Source organism: Malania oleifera, chromosome 5 (genome assembly GCF_029873635.1).
Source record: "Malania oleifera isolate guangnan ecotype guangnan chromosome 5, ASM2987363v1, whole genome shotgun sequence".
Taxonomy (NCBI): Eukaryota; Viridiplantae; Streptophyta; class Magnoliopsida; order Santalales; family Ximeniaceae; genus Malania; species Malania oleifera.
In genome coordinates this window covers 4,865,143-4,885,562 of record NC_080421.1, presented here as the reverse complement: position 1 = coordinate 4,885,562, position 20,420 = coordinate 4,865,143, and the positions used below count along the sequence as shown (strand labels likewise).

At 35.9% G+C, this 20,420-nt stretch overlaps 1 protein-coding gene and 1 pseudogene across 1 annotated transcript; one reads left to right on the top strand and one right to left on the bottom strand.

Annotated features, from left to right (window-relative positions):
* Nucleotides 1–14,752: 14,752 nt before the first annotated feature.
* On the top strand, nt 14,753–17,643 carry LOC131155106 (pentatricopeptide repeat-containing protein At2g21090-like; annotated as a pseudogene).
* Nucleotides 17,542–19,470, bottom strand: LOC131156718 (translocase of chloroplast 120, chloroplastic-like). The gene is made up of 2 exons (XM_058110609.1): nt 19,249–19,470; nt 17,542–18,852 (listed from the first exon to the last, which is right to left on the bottom strand). Exon 2 carries the CDS (start codon nt 18,694–18,696, stop codon nt 17,737–17,739), a length of 960 nt encoding a protein of 319 aa, XP_057966592.1. The 5' UTR covers nt 18,697–18,852; nt 19,249–19,470; the 3' UTR covers nt 17,542–17,736.
* Between the last annotated feature and the right edge of the window lie 950 nt (nt 19,471–20,420).

Here is a 20,420-nt window from a genome sequence, read left to right as displayed (position 1 = left end):
TTTTTTTTTTTTTGGTTAATGGAGGATTAGATGAAGTGCACAAAAAAGTATGAAATTATAAAAAATATACACAAATAGTCTAAGGAAGACAAAGCTCACGGCTTTAATATGACTCTCAAGAAGAAGAAGAAGAAGAAGAAGATGATGAGTTGTAATATTATGACGAAATGCAAAGTCTGAAAATCAATTATTCACACAGTCAACTTCCCTTTCTCTAATGTTTTACAAGCAACCAAAAAATAAAAAATAAAAACACCCTAAAAATTAAAGTCAACAAATTTATCTTACACCTATTAAAAGAGTCATTATCACCATGGTGAGACACTGTTGATGCTTCAAACCTAAAGTGTAGGTTTAAACCTTGAGATATCTAATATATGTTATAATTTTTTTCATAGAGAATGACGTTGGAAAACATAATCATAAAAATGTTATATTATTACAAAAGAATCACTCTTTAACAACTTGACGAAATCTCTATTTCCAAGTCAACCAAATACCATATTTTATGACAATTAATTCACTATCTTATTAGAAGGTCACTCCCATTGATCTTAAAAAATTAATCTCCCATTTGTCAAAATTATCACAAATAAGCCTCTTATCCAAACACTTCCCAAGTTGTGTCTTCAACCGCTCTGAACATTAACCTTCATCCAATCATTTTTGTTAAAAAAACACTTTTTGTTTATTTATTTATTGTGACTTTTATCACAGCCGTTGGATCGTCTCTAAATCCAACGGTTGTGTAGTATCATATATATGTTTATAAGTCATGGGAAAAAGGGTGTATTGCTTGTTATTTTGTGCAAGGAGAGCTAGAGGGGGCTTTCTCTCTAGGAAGATTTTTCCTTCACTGGTTTGATAGGTGAAAGGGTGTACAGGGGATCTAGGATCGGGGAGAGTCTGATCAGATCTTATACTGTCATCGTTTCATGATGGATTTTTCTCCAGGTGCACGCTTCGTGGACGTAGACAATCTTGCCAAACCACGTAAAATATCTCATCTATATTTTTTCTGTGAATGTTCTTTGTGCTATTTATTTTGTTGATCGGAAGATTAAAATCGTTACGCATCAATAAGTGGTATCAGAGCACGATTTCGATTGGGTGCAGATTTGATAGATCAGATTAGATTGAAAGAAATTTTTTGGATAGTTTTTCCCGCGGGAGTGCTCAAGATCAGAGCGATTCGTTCAGATCAGATTGAGGTACGCGGATTCAAATCAGGTGCTGAAAAATTATTCCATAATTTTTCAATTGAAAAATCAAATTGAGGTATGCGGATTTAGATCAGTTGCTGGAAAATTATTTTGAAATTTTTTCAATTGAAGGAGGATCATTTTTCAATTGAAGGTGTGAAAAAAAAAATCGAAAAGGAAAAAAAATTCGCGAATGAAGAACATGATGAACAATGCCAAGATTGGGTGACAGACCCGAATTCATAATCGGGTCGGGTACGTAACGCAACGGGTTGACACGCAAGTCAAGAGACTGGGTTGTGGGTTGGATTCAAGAGGAACCCACCGGGTCAAGGCACGGGTCAGCATTAGGGTCAGCTAGAACACGTGAGGGTCGCACGTGCAGTGGATCAAGGATTCGGGTTGAGTGGAACAGGTTAGGTCGAGGCTCGGATCCTCCCCATGGAGTGTTGACGTCATGCTGACGTTATCTTGACAGGTGCTAACGTCAGAGGAGAGGAAAAAAAAGGAGAAAGAAAAAAAGAAATTTAAATGGCAAGTACTTCGACGACCAAGTTCGATGTGGAACCCTTTAATGGAAAAAATAATTTCAGTTTGTGGAGAGCACTGTGAAGGATGTGTTGGTCCAACAGGGACTGATTAAAGTATTGAATAGGAAAAACAAGAAGCTAGAGACCATGTCAGATGATTAGTGGGAGGAGCTAGAAATGAAAGCGATAAGTACTATTCACTTAAGTTTAGCTCTAGAAATTAAATACGCTGTGTTGAATGAAACATTGCTAGGTGAGCTTTGGAAAAAATTGGAGAATATTTATATGTCCAAGTCCTTAGTTAATAGACTGTATTTGAAGAAACAATTGTATCAGTTGAGGATGAGTAAGGGCACAGAAGTCAGAGACCACCTCAATTATTTCAATAAGATAATCACGCAATTGCTGAGTATTGAGGTAAAAATTGAGGAGGAAGATAAAGCATTGATTCTGTTGTATTCGCTTACCAATTCACTTGATACTTTGAAAACCACACTACTGCTAGGTAAGGAGACTCTAATAGTTGATGAGGTGACTACTGCCATTCTGGAGAGTGAGAATTTTCACAAACTGGATTATCTAGGACATGGAGAAGGGTTGGTGGCTGAGGGTGAGTCTAGCCAACAGCGGGGCAGGAGTTCTAGCAAGGATAATTGGAGTCGAGGGAAATGTCGATCCAAGTCCAGAGGTAAGAATGGGAACTGGAGGAATGGTTGTTTTTATAGTGGGAAAGAAGGTATATGAAGAAGGACTGTCTAAGGAGGAAAAGAGATTTAGAGGAAAAGAATGGGAAGAAGACTCAGCAAGCTACTGTAGTGGAGAGCAATTCATTAGTTTTTTATGGGGATCTTTTGGCTGTTACTACAGGTTCCAATTACTTAGCCGATACCTGGACTTTGGATTCGGCGTGCTCATATCATATGTGTCCATACAAGGACTGGTTTGACATCTATGAACCAATCTCTGGAGTAACGGTGTTGATGGGTAATGATGCTTCAAGTGGTATTCTTGGTATTGGAACAGTCAGAATCAGGATGTTTGATGGTGTGATTAGATCCATCAGGGATGTGAGAAATGTTCTAGATCTGGAAAAAAAAAAATATGATTTCCTTGGGCTCTTTGGATAGTAGTGGTTTCTCTTTTTCAGCTAGGAATGGTGTGCTGAAAGTAGCTAGAGGTTCATTGGTAGTAATGAAGGGTCATCTGAGGAACAATTTGTACACTCTAGTGGGTAGCACAGTGACAGGTGGAACTGCAGCTAGTACCTCTTCAGATACAAATACAAATGATACTACTAGGTGGCATATGAGGCTGGGTCACATGAGTGAGCATGGTTTGCAGGAGTTGCACAGGAGGAACTTATTGGGAGGTAATTCTTGTTGTAAGCTTAAATTCTGTAAATACTGTTTGTTTGGTAAACAATGCAGGGTGAGTTTCAAAACAAGAAAGCATACGAGCAAGGAGGTGCTGGAGTACATTCATTCAAATGTATGGGGTCCAGTACAGGTACTGTAATGCCCCAAACCCTTATACCTAGGTCCGGCACGTTATACCTAATAAAATCCCTAATAATCCACAATCTATGATATTCGCAGCGAAAAACATAAACATAATTTCCATATTACATAATAATCATAATCAATAATACCAGAGTTTACTACCCCTATATAACATCTTTACTATTCATCCATCACCTGCATTTCCATAAATCTACATAACTCCCAAAATATTTCAGTATTTTCACAATCATTCCTTACTCAACAGCCTTAAAACCTAAAGACATAAAACATTAATATTTACATCCCAAAATTAACATAGAAATATACCCTTTTATTTTTCTATTTCCTAGTAACGCTATAAAAATCTCGAGCTCTCAAAGCTCGATCTCGAGGAAATTCTAAAAAAAATAAATTCATATTCAGGTGAGACATATCTCAGTAAGGGAAGAAACCATATATTAAAACAATATGTGGTCAACATGAGTTTATATAACAACAAAATATTTAATATTTAAAAATCATTAACACAATTTTTGAAATCATTCTCTGATCCTAATCACACACATGCAAAAGATTTAACCCACGAGATTACTCGAGGATAGGGGTTATTACCCGCCCATACAAGTAGCACCCCTCTGCTATGATACCTAGGCAACCCAAAGGTCACAACTTAAGCATACCAGAGCACTCACCTTACTCAATAAGCCCTCAAGTAATAAATTGATCTCGTACTTGCACAGTTCAACAATAGCTTACCGGCAAAGATCCTAAGGATAGGGAAATCTACTCGCCCATACAAGTAGGTTCCCTCTGCCCTAATACGTTATGCAGCTACTGCCACATCTGAAACTACTAGTGCACTCGCCTTATTCAGGAAAGCTCTCGGGCGAAGAGTGCGCCCCACCCAAACGTAACATGTTCTACATACATAAATACTTCTAATATCATAATACATTATTCTTTTCTGTCATTATTCAATCATACACATCCGTTCATGTTCATAACTTAAACATTGCATTTCATTTCACTTTAAGTGACTCTTTCCCATTTTACATTGTTCATATTTCATTTTCATTCCATTCATTTCCCTTTTCATTTCATTTCATTTCATACCCAACATCTTTTAGCTATTTTACCCAACATCTTTCAGCTGTTTTACCTAACATTTTTTAGCTGTCATACATTTACCAAACATCTTTCAGTTGTTTTACCTAGCATTTTTCAGCAATTACACATTATCCAACATCTTTCAACTGTTTTACCCGACATCTTTTAGCTATTTCACCCAACATTTTTCAGTTGTTTACATGGTTGCATTAACACACACAAGCAACATAGTTCATTTCATATCATGTTTTATTCACAATGCATTACTTACTTAACCTACATTTCATATATTTAACATATATTTGCACAGAAGCTCATGTCACACAGTTTAGCAATAAAATTCATACATTGCCTGTAAAATAAGCTAACCAACATTTAACGTTTATATATCGAAAATACCTTTCATTCCTTACATAATTACCTTGAAAATATTTCCACTTTCATCAGTTCATTTTCGCATGTACATATCTAACAAATAGCCCTAAACTCAAAAAATATATAATTTAAATGGTTAGCATTTTAAACTCATACCGAAACATATACACATATATATAACACAATTCATTTTCCATTGAATTCATAAAAATTCTGGTTTAAAATATATTTTTCCCTTTACCTGGTTTCTTGAACTATGCCAACAGGGACCCCGAAAAATACCTGTGGCGCTCACCCAGACCCTAAATCAAAAATCCTAATTCCATTAAATTAATCTTAAATAAAATATTATTTTAATACTTCTTAGACTCTTAAATACCAAATAAATAATTATACCCTTAAATATAGTCAAATTGCCAAATTTCACAAATCTCACTCTCGCTTTGTAGTGAGGCCTAGAAAATCCCAATTGAAAAATTACTTACGCCAAAATGACGACGATCACGACTAGGACCCCATGGTGGTGCCTGATTGTCGATTTAACAGCAAATTTAACAAGAAATTGTGGGAAAATTGCCTTATCCCAAGAATGGTGTCTACGTCACTCTCACAACAAATCCGCTCTAGTATAAATATCAATGGTAGAGTTAGGAATCCAACAACACCTTTCATTTCCCGATGAGTCAAATATTCATCGAGAAATAAGTGAAAAGAGAGAGAGAGAAGACGGAGGAGTGGATGACGAGAGAGAGCGCAGAAACTCTCTCTCTCTCTCTGTAATTTTTGTGGAAGCCTTGGCTTCCTTATCCTTTTTTTTTTTTTTTTGCTTTACAATTCTTACAGGTTAAGTTTTGTATATATATATATATATATATATATATATATATATATATATATTATACTTTAACTTATATATCTTATATTATAATAATCTTACATATATATATATATAAACTTATATTATATTAATCTTATATACATATATATATATATTCTAATTAATTTTTTTTTACTATTTTATTTTTTTATTAAATTAATTCAATAATGTTTAACTAATTAAATACTAATAAATAATTTTAATTTAATTTAATTTTTTTCTATTTTTTTATTTGTTTATTTAACACATTAATTTAATAATATTAGACTAATTAATTGATTAATAATTTTAATTAATAAATAAATTTTTTATTTATTTATTTTTTACGGGTTATTACAGGTATAGTCTTACAGTGGTGTTATTTATTTTGTCTCATTTGTTGATGACTTTTCCAGGAAAGTTTGGGTGTGTTTTATGGAGCACACGAGTGAGGTATTCAGTAAGTTCAAGGAATAGAAAACTCAGGTAGAGAAACAAACACGGAAACATGTGAAGTTTTTGAGATCTAACAATGGACTGGAGTACAAAAACATCCAGTTAATTGACTTCTATAAAGAAGAGGGGATCACTAGGCACTATACAGTTTCACATGGGCCATGACAGAATGGGGTGACTGAAAAGATGAACAAAACATTACTAGCTAGAGAGGGCAAGATGTATGAGGATTCAGGCTAATCTGCCTAAGTCATTATGAGCAGAAGCAGTAAGTATGATATGCTACCTAGTAAATAGGTCTTCTTCTACTGCTATTGACGCAAAGATTCCTGAATAGGTATGGACAGGTAAGCCAGTAGATTACTCTGTGTTGAGAATATTTGGTTTTCCATCGTATGTGCATGTGCAAGAACAGAAAAAATCAAAGTTGGACTCTAAGTCCAAACCGTGTGTATTTCTTTGTTTCCAAGAAGGAGTGAAGTGACACCTGTTGTGGGACCCTATAGCATGGAAGGTGGTCATTAGCAGGGATGTGGTCTTTGATGAGGAAGCTATGTTGAAGGAGAATGCTGATAAGAAGGTGGAGTCTGATTCAATAGGAGTACCTATTCAGGTGGAGATTGACAGTATTCAGAATTCAGGTATGAGTAATACTCAGACTACTATTTTTTATTCTGTTGCACAGGATACAGCGAGACAGACTACAGTTCCTCAGGAAATTCCTCAGTCAAGTGATAGACATGAGCCTATAGGGCTAACCACCGGCAGAGAAAGGAGGAATGTTAAGCCTTTGGTCAGGTATGGGTTTGAGGACTTAGTTGCATTTGCTTTGATTACTAGTAGTGGAGATCCTTCTGATTTTCTAGAAGCAGTTCAAAGTTCTGAACGAGATAGTTGGCTTGGAACCATGGTTGAGGAGATAGAGTCTCTTCATAAGAATAACACTTGGGTGTTGGTTCAGAAGCCCAATGATAGAAATTTTTGATTGGTTGTAAGTAGGTTTTCAGAAAGAAAGAACCTACTTTCAGAATCAGAAGGGATAAAATATAAGGTCAGGTTAGTAGCAAAAGGATACAAACAAGAAGAAGGTATAGATTATAATGAAATATTTTCTCCTATTGTTAAGCATGCTTCTATTATATCCTTGTTAGCATTGGTTGCCATGCATGATTTAGATCTGGAACAGATGCGATAACCCCAAAAAAGGTTATACAAGATTAGTGGAGTGATTCCAAAAATAAAAATAAAAAATAAAATAATTAATTAATTAATGGAATTTATTAAAAAAAGAAAGAGAAAAAATAATAATAATTAAAATTTATTTTTATGTTTATTAATAAAAAATATATTATTAATATTAATTAAATATTATTATTATTATTATTATTATTATTATTATCCTAAAGCTTCAAAGAAGCTTTAGGATTTCTTCTTCACCTGCGCAGGAGAGAACCCCCCCCCTGAACTCTCTCTCTCACCTCTCATTCTCCCTCCCTCTCTCCTCATTTTTCTCGACAAATACTCGTCTAATCGGAAATCAGAAGATATCGCTGGACTCCGTTTTTCGTTGCCGTCATTTCTACCGGAGCAGATCGGTGGTAGAAGTGGCGTATACATATCTCCTAGGGTAAGCCAATTTCTCATTTTTATTTAATTTCTTGCAAATTATAAGTCTGATTGACGAATGAACACCACCACGAGAATCTATGGATGATTCTCTATAAGTCTAGCGGAACGAAATTCTCGTGGAGTCGTCGTGGGCATAACCCCAAATTTGGGGTACGAGGGTTATTAAGGGGCTTATTTTTAATTAATTAGTATTAATTTAGAAATGCTAAAATATTGAGCATCTGGAGTTGAAGTAGAATTTTCAGAATTTAGGATCCGAGTGAGCTCGGCGAGTGTAATTTTGGGACCCGCATGTAAAATTCAAAAAATTAAGTGAAGGTGTCAAATATTTGTTTAAATGTTAATTTGGAGTACATGGGCCATAAGGAAGGCTAGATGGGTGGTATTTTGGGGAAATGAATTAATTAATCTGGGGAAAATGCAAATTGCAAGAGTTGAATTTCGAGCCCCAAGGGTACGATTTAGGTTCTAACGAGACTCTCAGTAAGTCAGGTAAGGGGAATAAATTATAGCAGCATTTTTAGAATTACTGTTTAAATTAATATGTAAAAATAAGCATATGGTATTTTGCCTGAAAATGATTATGATATAAATATTAGACAAATTGTGTGGCATGTGAGTAATATTAAATTGTGAATATTAAATGAAAAATGTGTGGTATATGACTTATATTGAAAAAAGTGAAATATAAAGATAAGTAATTTCTGAGAAAATAATGGATATGAGAATTACCGTTATGATTAGTGGAAAATAATGGAATGTAGTATTTATATGTGAGTAGAAATGATTTGCATGAAAAATGAGATTTTGTGAATTATTGATATGAGTATTTTGAGAAATGTTGAAATACGCGAAATATGATATTTATTATTATGAGATGATGAAACGTGTACATAAAATGAAGAGAATATTTATATTGAACTGAATTGAGATATACGGATATATGATTGATGATATACCAATATCGCATAATAATTACAAGTAGGTGGTATTCCTTTCCTACTGATGCCGTTGGGGAGGTATGCTTAGTATGAAGATTGTGTGTGTGTAAAATTCCTACTGATGTCGTTGAGGAGGTATGCTCAGTATGAAAATTGTGTGTGAAATTCCTATTGATGTCGTTGGGGAGGTATGCTTAGTTTGGAGATTGTGTGTGTGAAATTCCTACTACTGTCTTTGGGGAGGTATGCTCAGTATGGAGATTGTGTGTGTGAAATTCCTACTAATGTCGTTGGGGAGGCATGCTCAGTACGGAGATTGTGTGTGTGAAATTCCTACTGATGTCGTTGGGGAGGTATGCTCAGTATGGAAATTGTGTGCGTGAAATTCCTACTGATGTCGTTAGGGAGGTATGCTCAGTATGAAAATTGTGTGGTGAAGTTCCTACTGATGCCGTTGGGAAGGTATGCTCAGTATGAAATTATGTGATCTATTGTATTATATAAAGTACATAAATGTGAATTTATGTATACATAAACATGTAATGAGTTTGAATGTGAAATGATTATGAGATATGAAAGAGTGTGTGTTGAATAACATAAACAATGGAAGCGAAGTAAAACTCTCCACCTGAGGGCTTACTGAGTAAGGTGAGTGCCCTGATAGGTATCAGATGTGGTCATTCCTAGCTGCATAACATGTTAGGGCAGAGGGAAGATATCTATATGGGCGGGTAATCTTCCATATTCTTAGGAATTTCACAGGTAAAAATGTGTTGGAATGATTGATTTTGAGAAATGATTTTAAAACTTATAAAAGCTTGTATTGTATATCTATATGATTATGAGAACATATTTATCAGTGTATTTTCTCAGATGAAATGTTGTTTTGAAAAGTAAAGCATGTTATAACTGAACTCATATGGCCACATATTGTAAATAATTTATTCCTTCTTACTGAGATGTGTCTCACCCAAGTTGTCTAAATTTTTCAGGAAACAGAGATAGGCCAGGTGCTAGAGCTCCGTGATCATAGGAAGCTGGGACCCTGATACATAGGGTGAGTTTTTGGACTAGGGGAGGTGTAATTCCCCTAGAGTTGAGTTGTTTTTGAGTCTGTTATGGTAATGTATACAGATTTATATCGACTCTTAGTATTGTATTCTGATTGATATGTGTATACTGTCTTCCGCTGTTAGGTTATATAATGAAATAATTTTTAACCCAGTACCCAATACGGGTTGGGTCATATGAATGGTAATATGGTGGTTGACGTGGCCAATTTATGGATGTTGTCGATGACGTGTAAATTATTTATTATTGATTTATTTAAAAAAATTGTATGAAAATCGGGGCGTCACAACAGATGGATGTAAAGACAACTTTCCTTCATGGTAAATTAGAGGAAGATATATTTATGGAGCAACTGGAGGGGTTTGTGGAACAGCTTAAGGTAAAGAACACCTAGTATATAAGTTGAATAAGTCTCTTTATGGTTTAAAGCAATCCCCTAGGCAATGGTATAAGAGGTTTGATTTTTATATGTTAAGGATTGGGTATGTTAGAAGCAGTTATGACAGTTGTGTTTACTTCCGATTGCTTAATAGTGGTGTATATGTGATCCTTATGCTATATAAGGATGACATGTTGATAGCCTCTAACAGTACTGATGAGTTGAATATGTTGAAAGCCAAGTTATAGGATGAGTTTGAGTTAAAGGATCTTGGTGCAGCTAAAAAGATTCTTGGCATAGAAATCAAGAGGGACAGACAACAAAAAAAGTTGTGGCTGTCACAGGGTAAGTATATTGAGAAGATGTTGGAAAGGTTTAATATGGATAAGGCTAAATCGATAAGTACACCTCTAGCTGCTCATTTTTAGTTGTCTGTTAAATTGTGTCCTTCTATTGATAAGGATAAGTTGGATATGGCTAGTGTGCCTTATGCCAGTGCAGTAGGGAGTCTGATGTATGTAGTAGACTAGACTTGTCATATGAAGTTAGTTTGATAAGCAAATATATGGCTAATTCAGGTAGAATGCATTAGAATGCGATGAAATGGATTTTCAGATATGTGCGTGGCACTTTTGATTATGGTATCTTGTTTGAAAGTACTGATGATTGTAATGTTCAGGGTTATGTGGATTCTGATTATGCAGGTGATTTGGATAAGAGGAGGTCTACTTCTGGCTTCATTTTTACCATGGCTGGTGGTTCCATTAGTTGGAAGGCTATGTTGCAACCTACTATAACTTTGTCTACTACAAAAGTTGAATACATAACTTTGGCAGAGGCAAGTAAGGAGGCTTTGTGGTTAACTAGATTGATTCAGAAACTTGGTGTTATGCAGGATAGATTACACGTATTTTGTGATAGTTAGAGTGCAATCCACTTGGCAAGGAATCGGGTCTACCACTCTCGCACGAAGCATATTGACGTGTGTTACCATGCAGTTAAAGGTTGGGTTGAAAGTGGTAAGTTCCAGTTATTGAAGATCCACACAGATGGAAATGCTGCAGATATGCTCACAAAGCTTGTTACATTAGCTAAGTTCAAGCGTTATTTGGACTTAGTTAATGTAGTCTCTTGTTGATTGTTGACAAAGCATCCCAAAGCGTGGGGATGGAATGTTGTGCTTGACTGTGATTAAAAGCCAATGTGGAGATTGTTAAAAAAATATGTTTTATTTATTTATTTATTATGGCTTTTATCTCAGCCGTTGGATCGTCTCTAAATCCAACTATTGTGTGGTGTCATATGTATGTTTGTAAGCCATGGGAAAAAGAGTATACTGCTTGTCATTTTGTGCAAGGAGAGCTAGAGGGGGCTTTCTCTCTATGAAGATTTTTCCTTCACTGGTTTGACAGGTGAAGGGGTGTATAGGGGATCTGGGATCAGGGAGAGTCTGATCAGATCTTGTACTATCATCGTTTCATAGTGGATTTTTCTCTAGGTGCACACTCCGTGGATGTAGGCAATATTGCCGAACCACGTAAAATCTCTCGTCTACATTTTTTCAGTGAATGTTCTTTGTGCTATTTATTTTGTTGATCGGAAGATTAAAATCGCTGCGCATCAACAATTTTGAAAGGGGGGTGTATTGGGCTATTGTAACTTAAATACTTCTAATATTATAATCACTGCAAGACCAAAAGCAATATTGTAGTCCTTTTCACAATTCCTTGGACTTTAAAATTTTGGAAGTGTGTTAAGGACAAAATATCATCAATAACCATGGCATCCCTCATCTTCCATATTGCCCAACAAATATTCAAAGAAAGAGACATGTTGTCTTTTAATCAAGTCTCAAGTTGTTGAGTGAAGAAGGCTTGAATTGCATGTGTTGAATAACATGCAATAACTCAATATTTTTTAATACACTCTTGACGTTTCCTAACCAACACAAAATATAAGAGAATCTTGTCTCGAGCATTGTGAATGCACCATATTACTAAAGTTAAACTAAATTTAAGAATAACTTTGTTTTATTGGAGATATCTCAATAGCTAAAATTTGAGATTTTTCATGTTGAATATAATGGATTCAAATCTTAGAATGTGTGCAAAAAAGTATGAAACATGAGATGAATTACCCTCTTTTGTATAGTTTTGGTTCAATGTAGGCCTTCTATCAATATGAAAAAAAAAAAAAAAATTCAAGAATGACTCAACCATTTTCTTTTCTCCGAGACACCTTCAAACCATCTAACAAAGCCCAAGGCGTCGCCCTCAAACTCAATTAGGGTCAAATACTAGTATTAGTAACAAAGTTATGGAGTCATTACCTAGCACGATATCACAATTAATTTGTTATATCTATTTATTTTGCTTAAAATTATAGTCCTTCATGCTTGCAATTTTTAAGTGGGAGGCAAAATAGTATTTCAAATAGATAGGGACAAACTCTTAATTTGTTAAAAACTTATTTCAATTTTAAAAATTTTATAAGGACACTTGTCCCTTGTGGGTTCATCACTGTATCTACTCACATTTCATAATGAACTTCAATATTTTCATCTAACCTGTAAGAACCTAGTTTGGTACAATACCAAATTGTCGACGATTTTGTAGAACTCAAGAAAATCGTCGACAGTTTCAGAAAGTTTAGGAAAATCATTGACGATTTCGTCTCAGGCAAAAAATCTATAAATAGAACTTAAGTTGTTTTAAATTCATTTCTCTCTCTGCTAGGGTTTCACTCCCCCGGTCGTCTCTCTCTCCTACAGCCTCCCAGGGCTCTGACCGGCCCTCTTTTTTTTCTCAGCTTGCCGGCAACCTTCTCCTCGTTGTATTAAGGAACCTAAGATTTGTTTCAGGGAGCGTGGTAGGCATATTTTTAGGAACAAGTAAGGGAAATAGATTATGTAAGATTATTTTCAAAATTGAACCAATTAAATTGAGAATATGGATCCATAAATACTACATATATATATATATATATATATATATATAATTGAACTGATTAAATTGAGAATATGGATCCATAAATACTATATATATATATGTGTGTGTGTGTGTGTGTGTGTGTGTGTGTGTGTGTGTGATTTTTTGAATTATTCAAGCATATGGAAACGATGGTTTTTGGCTATTATATATATATATATATATATATATATATATATATATATTTGAGGAAAACCAAATGAGCAGCGTAATCATCTCCCGTTTTTTTGAAAAATGTGTATTTTGAGTTGAATAAAATTACGAAGATGATCAGACCTAATTTTCAACAAAAATATATTTTCCTCGGCAATTTATCGTACTACGAATTAATATTCAAAACATGTGGCAGAAGATCAATTCATATGTTATTGCATAATTGAATCTGAGTATTGTTATAATATTATACAGTGAAAATGTGATTTATACTGACTCATGGAAATATTGAAAATGACGGTTTTATACTGGGATATGAGAAATGACAGTTTTATACCGAAATGTAAGAAATGACGATTTTATACTGAAATGTGAAATGACAATTTTATACCGGGATGTGAAATGACGGTTGTATACCGTGTTGTGAACGGTTGGAAATACTGATGTGAAATGTATGTTGAGAAAATGAGATTATGATACTGTTTTTATTACTTAAATTGTATTGTATGGTTTAAGAACTCTGCGGACAAGATGCAATGAGAGCACAGTACCGTTACTAGTGAATGAGTTAGTGCAGCCACATTGTACTGTGAAGTGTTGGTTATGGGAAGTTGATTTGGCCGCGAAAAGTTGTTGTACCCCTTAGAGTTCGGACCAGGTTGGGTAGGCAAATTAGACTAACATACAAGATTTATTGACTTGGCCTGGTGGTAGGCCAATTATGGTTAAGTCCAGTCTTTGGACCACACAACCTGATTATGTGGGGTTATTACATAATGATGTGATTTGTTTGAAAGTGGGTTTTTTCTATACATATATGTGAATTTATGATGTTATTTACTGAATCGATTTATATTATGAAGGAAATGTGTATTTCCAACTGTATAAGTGTGAGTTATATTGTACAAATATCATATTTGTCAGATAAAGTAATTAAAGAATGTGTTGACTTCACTAAAATTCATATTAGTCATACACTGATAATAATCTATTCCGTCTTACTAAAAAGTGTCTCACCACAATAAATATATAAACTTTTCAGGGCCTACAAGAAATCAAGTTTAGGAGCTTCAGAGCGGGACTTAAACAATCTCACTGAGGGTGAGTGCGGTGGGACACTAGTCTGTCTATATTAGATGTTTTGGACTTTTAGGATTGTAATATGAATTTTGAGTATGGTAGATGTGATGGTTGAGGTAGTACTCTAGTATGTATAAAATAAATGGTCTTTTTGCTTCTACTGTATACATTTTTAATTACGTTATGGATAGATTGTACCCGAGACCCCCTTTTAGGGTTGAGTTGTCACATTTGGGGTATCAGAGATATAGTGTGATGATGCCATTTTTATGTTTATTATGGAAATATTTAATGAATTAATTTTGAGGGGGCTACATAACCATTGTGAAGAATTCTGTCCAAAAGATAAATTTCTCCATTAGTTTAATCAAAGGCATTCAAATGAGAAAAGTAACGTTACATTCAAAAGATCACCCAAAAAAAAAAAGCCTTTTACTTTAACTTTATTTACTTGTGCACATAACTTTTTTTATTATTGAAATTAACTTCTTTTTTTTTTTTTAATTACTTAAAGAACTATAATGCTCGCCGGGGCGCCAATTTCACAGCGGCGAATCATCGCGTCGGTAAAGATGCCTTTATCCAGCGCTTTCCTTCTGCAATGCCTCCTCTTTCTCTTCCCTCAGAAACTCTTAACCTCACAACGACACTCCGAACCAAATCCCCAAAAACCCACAAGCGCCGTCCCTGCATCGTCAAAGCCATCGCCGTCCTCTCCTCTCAAGGCAAGCTCAGAGAAGCTGTTAAGTCCTTGGACCTCTTGAGATGTCATGGCCAGCGCTTAGACTCGGGCACCCTTGCTTCGCTCTTGCAACAGTGCGCCGATACCAGGTCTCTGAAAAGTATGCAAATGGGTTCACCTACACTTGAAGCTCACTGGTTTCCAGAACCCCACTACGTTCTTAGCAAATTATTTGATTAATGCGTTCTCGAAATGTGGTGATGAAGCATTTGCACGTGACGTGTTTGACAAAATGTCTGGGAGAAGTTTGTATTCATGGAATATTATGCTTTCCGGGTATGTAAGTTGGGAATGATAAAGCCAGCCCTGAGGTTGTTTGATAAAATGCCAGAGAAGGATGTTGTGTCATGGAATACAATGGTAATTGCCTATGCGCAGCTCGGTTTTTGCGATAAGGCTTTGAGGTTTTATAGCAAGTTGTGTGCTTCGTCTCTGGGGTATAATGCATTTAGTTTCGCTGGTGTTTTGGCTGTTTTCTTGAAATTGAGAGACGTGGAACTTACCAGGCAAGACCATGGTCAGATTTTATTCACTGGGTTGTGTCGAATGTGGCGCTTTCAAGCTACGTTGTTGGTGCTTTCACAAAATGTGGGGAGATGGGCGACGCAAGGAGATTGTTCGACGACATGCTGGCGAGAGATGTGCTTTCTTGGACCACCATGGTTTCAGGATATGCCAAATGAGGTGACATGAAATCAGCCAATGAATTGTTTGACAAGATGCTCGATAAGAATCCTGTCTCATGGACCGCTTTGATTGGTGGGTATTCTAGAAATGGCATGGGCCACAAGGCCCTTGATGCTTGTTCTCAATTCCACATTATTCCCAATCAATTCACCTTCAGTAGTTGCTTTTGTTCATGTGCCAGCATAGCTTCGCTAAAACATGGGAAACAGATTCATGCCTATTTGATTCGTACTAATTTCATACCTAACACTATAGTTGTGAGCTCTCTCATTGACATGTATTCAAAGGGTGGGATGCTTGGACTTGGTAGGTTTGTTTTCGTTGGCCTGTGTAATAAGCAAGATGTTGTTGTGGAGCACCATGATATCAACCTTATCACTGTATGGTTGTGGTGAGGAAGCAGTGCAGATGTTTGATGACATGGTGAGATCAGGTGTGAAACCAAACAGGATCACCTTTGTTCCTGTGCTTCAGAAACCAAATGTGTTTCGTGCAAGAGGGTCTTAAAATTTTTTAATCAATGACTTCATTGACTTGTGATCATGGCATGGTTCCCAATCAAGAACAATGTGCATGTTTAATTGATCTCTTTAATGGAGCAGGTAGTTTTAATGAGGTGATGAGCCAACTCGAAAATGTTCATTTTATACATGATTATTAGGTTTGGAATGCCATGCTTGATGTTTGTACGATTCAAGGAAATTTAGAAGTGGGAAGAAAAGTAGCAGAGCACCTTATTGAGTTGGAGCCTCAATCCCCTGCAGCATATGTAGGAGTGGCAAAACGGATCGAAACTCGATGGGTGACTTGTGACTCATCCATTTAAACTAGGTTTGGATTTAATACAATATGACCTGTTTATAAATGGATCAATGCGAACGACCCGTTTAATAAACAGGTTAAGCGAGTTTGGGTTGGGCACCCGCCTGGTGACTCGTTTATATATATATATATATATATATATATACACGCGCGCGCGCACACACAATAAAACCTAACCCTACCCTCTCCCTCTCCCTGAATCGGTCAGTCCCTCACCTCACGCCTCACGACCTCAATGCCTCACGGCCTCACCTCACCCTGCTACCTATAACCCAATAACTCACTGCTACCTATAACCCAATAACTCACTCATCACTCGACTCACTCCATAGGACCACAACTCCACTCGTAGAGTCGCAGACGGCCAGATGCAATCTCGTGCTCAGCACTCGGCACCCAACCACCCAGAAATGTGAAAACCCTACCAGATCTAGAGTCCAAGCCATCAATGAAGGTCAGAACTCAAAAGGTGAAGATGTGAAGTGAACTGAACGATTCCTGCTACCTAGTAAACCAATACGCAGACTTGTCACTTGTAGATGGTTGATGGGTAACCCTCATTCCCCATTTCTCCCAAACCCTGTTCGGCCTTCGACAACAGCAATTGGTAATTCGACGCCCAAAAAAGTGAACCCTAAACCAGTGAACCGATTACCAGTTCTCACCGATCAACCATCATCTCAAAAGCTTCTCTATTTAACCCTTATCTATTTATGATCTGCCTAAACCTGGCTCGTTAACCTATTTTACCACCTGTCAAGCACATATGTTGTACTTGGGATTTATTGGAGAGGGTTAGACAGTTAATGAATGAGACAAATGTAGGGAAGGAGAGGCTCATTAGTTGGATTGAAATTGAAAATGAGGTGAAAAAAATTGTGTATATTTATGATGTACTTATGAAATTTGATTCCAATGTTTAGATAACTGAACAAATGGAAGATATTTTTCACTTCCTTTCCTGTAATTGTTTTTCCTCATCATTTCTTTAATAAAACTCGTAAAGCTGTTTTCCTTTTCCATTGTTTCACCAATTTTTTAGTTTTTTATTAGTTCACAACTGGTAGTTTTTGTTAATACAGAGGCCACACTTACGTGGATTATGCATAGAGGATGCAAATATTTAGCCTCAGCCAAAATCAAGTTCAGTAGACAATAGCACAAAGGTGGGGGCTCTTGCCCTGCTCGCAAAAGGCCTTCCTGGTGGACTATCTTGCAACTTAGGAAGTGCATTTAGCTTCAGCCAAAATCTTCAATGCAAATGACTGCAATAACAAATGAGGCTTCCAAGCCTGACCATTTGGCAGAACCCTCAGACCATCCCTGTTCCTTTTGCCTTTCAGGTGGTTCTCCACCAAAGAAACAGGATTCACAAGGCGCATACTCCCAGCTGCCTGACGAATTGCCTTCTGGACGAAATGAGACCGTTGAGCAACAAACATATCATAACTCGGAGCAGCACCATTTGGTCCCTCAGGCAGAGCTGATGCAGCATGAGTCAAAACCACAATCGTATTAAACCATATTGAAGGTCCAAATGTTTCAGTGATTGTACACAACAGTGGCATCTCATCCCACTCTCTGCTTGGCATGTCCAACCTATCAAGATACAAAACAATATCTGGAGGAAATTTCTTGATAAACCGCTTAACGGAATGAAGGATCTTCTTATTCTGTATTCGATCCGATGAGGATGGTGAAAGTCCTGGAGTGTCAATAACCCGTAATTTAATCCCTTGTATGGTTCCCACAACATCCTGAACCTTCTTTGTTTCCAATTGAAAAGCATTAGTCCCAAACTTTATTTCATCAAATATTGAATTGATAGTTGCACTTTTACCAACCCCTGTTTTTCCAAGAACCATAATAGTGCAAGAGAAATCAAGAGGTTCCTGTCCGGCAGTGTCCAGCTGCTCTGCCACTTTTGCCAGGTCAGAGCTAAAAGCACCAGCACGACCACCGGTTCCACGTCGAAACCGTTCAGCTAATTCAAATCTGCGTAGGACCTGAGCTACAACATTATCACGAGGAGTCTGCCCAAGCCTACGAGCAAGCCGTAGAAACTTCACTCCTATAATCTGGAGCTTTTCACGGGTCTCATCAGTTTCCTCAGCCTCCCCATTTGCCCGAGGCTGCTGAACTGCTAGAGGTGCAGCTTCCAACAGTGCAAATTTTACCATTTGCGCCCCAACTGCCTCCTCGAACGCCTCCACCTCCACAGACCCCAATCAAGATTCATCCCAACATTCGCGTCTCCATCGAGAACCACATGATTCCTCATCAACAATCCCCACCCCGTCTTCCATCACAGATCTCCAAATGCTGCTTCAAAAACTCTACAATCACCCATACCCAACACCCCCAAATCCCCAAATACAACAGATTAATCATCGAATAAAAATCATCGCAATCATCAGAATTAGTAAAACACAATTACTTGCATATACATTATACAAAGTAAAAAAAGCAGACAAAAAAATAAAACAAAACCAAACAAAACAATAACAAAAACCCTCAAATAAAAAATGACTACCAATTCAAACACACTAATAAGAACGGATCGTTCTATCCTGTAATGGGTAAAAATAATTTGTATAAAAAATCCCCTTTCGAGCATAAAAATAAAAAAGGATTTTCCGAAGGTTTTCTCTTCATTTCCCTGCTACGGTTTTTGCAGAAATGAGCAGCAAAAGAAAATAGATGGAACAATAGTCAATAATAGTAAACGATACCTGGTTGTGTGGATGCAAGAGAGAGAGAGAGAGAGAGAGAGAGAGAGTCAGAGAGAGACGGAGAGGGAGAAGCAGGAGATGGCTTTGCTCTTGGCAGTAGAACTAGGGCCAGGATGCTCCTTCAGAGCGAACCAGCAGAAGTACCAGTTGACGAACTACGGGATAAGAATTAATGGACGGGGGTGATGGGGCCGGGGCGGAGATCTGACGGTGCGGGACGGCCCTCCACGATGCCAATAATGCCATGGTGGAAAACGACAATCATCCTGACGTCTTTCCTTACCTATTGGCGGTGCGATCTCTCTTAGTTGTTATGCCCTGTTTGGATGGAATTTGGATTTAGAATTTATATTGGATTTGTATAAGATATAAAATTATTTTTTAATTTATTTTAATTTAAATTTAAAATTTAAAGTTTATAATAATAATAATAATAATAATAATAATTAATATTAATATTTGTTATTATTTTTATTTGATTATTATTTCTTTACTACTTTTATGATAGTGATTATTAATAGTGCAATATTATTTTTATTTATTATTACTAGTTTTTATTATTTTTATGATAATTATTGTCCTAAAAGAATTGTTATTATTTTTGCCTTTTCTATATTTATTGCTCTTATTATTATTACATAATAACAATTATTATCACTTATTATTATTATTTTTATTTTACAATAATTATAATTTGAAATAATGATTTTTAATTTGGTTCTTTATCATTAATATTGTTCTTTTTATTATTATTTTTATAATAATAAATATTATTATTGCAATTATTATTAATAGTAATAATAATTAGTTTTATTAATATTTTATTGTAATTTTTAGAATACTTTTTTTTATTGTATAATAAGTTCAATTGCATAGAATGAAAATCAATTTCAATCCTTCTGTATTGGAATCACTATTCTTCCATTAGCAGAAATCATATTTCAATAAGTTACTTGGAAACGCAAGTAGGCGGAATAAAATACACACACACACACACACACACACACACACACATATATATATATATATATATATATATGGGGGGAAAGAAGGATAATAAAAAATAAAAATTAAGCACATTTACGTATGTGTCTTTTATGTTGATTTTCTTATAAAAATTATTTGATATTATGGATGAAAGTGTTTTTAAAAATAAAAAAATGTTGTGTTTG

What these genes read in the sequence shown, in the direction of transcription:
- LOC131156718 (XM_058110609.1), bottom strand. Translation starts at nt 18,696, where the DNA reads ATGGTAAAATTTGCACTGTTGGAAGCTGCACCTCTAGCAGTTCAGCAG.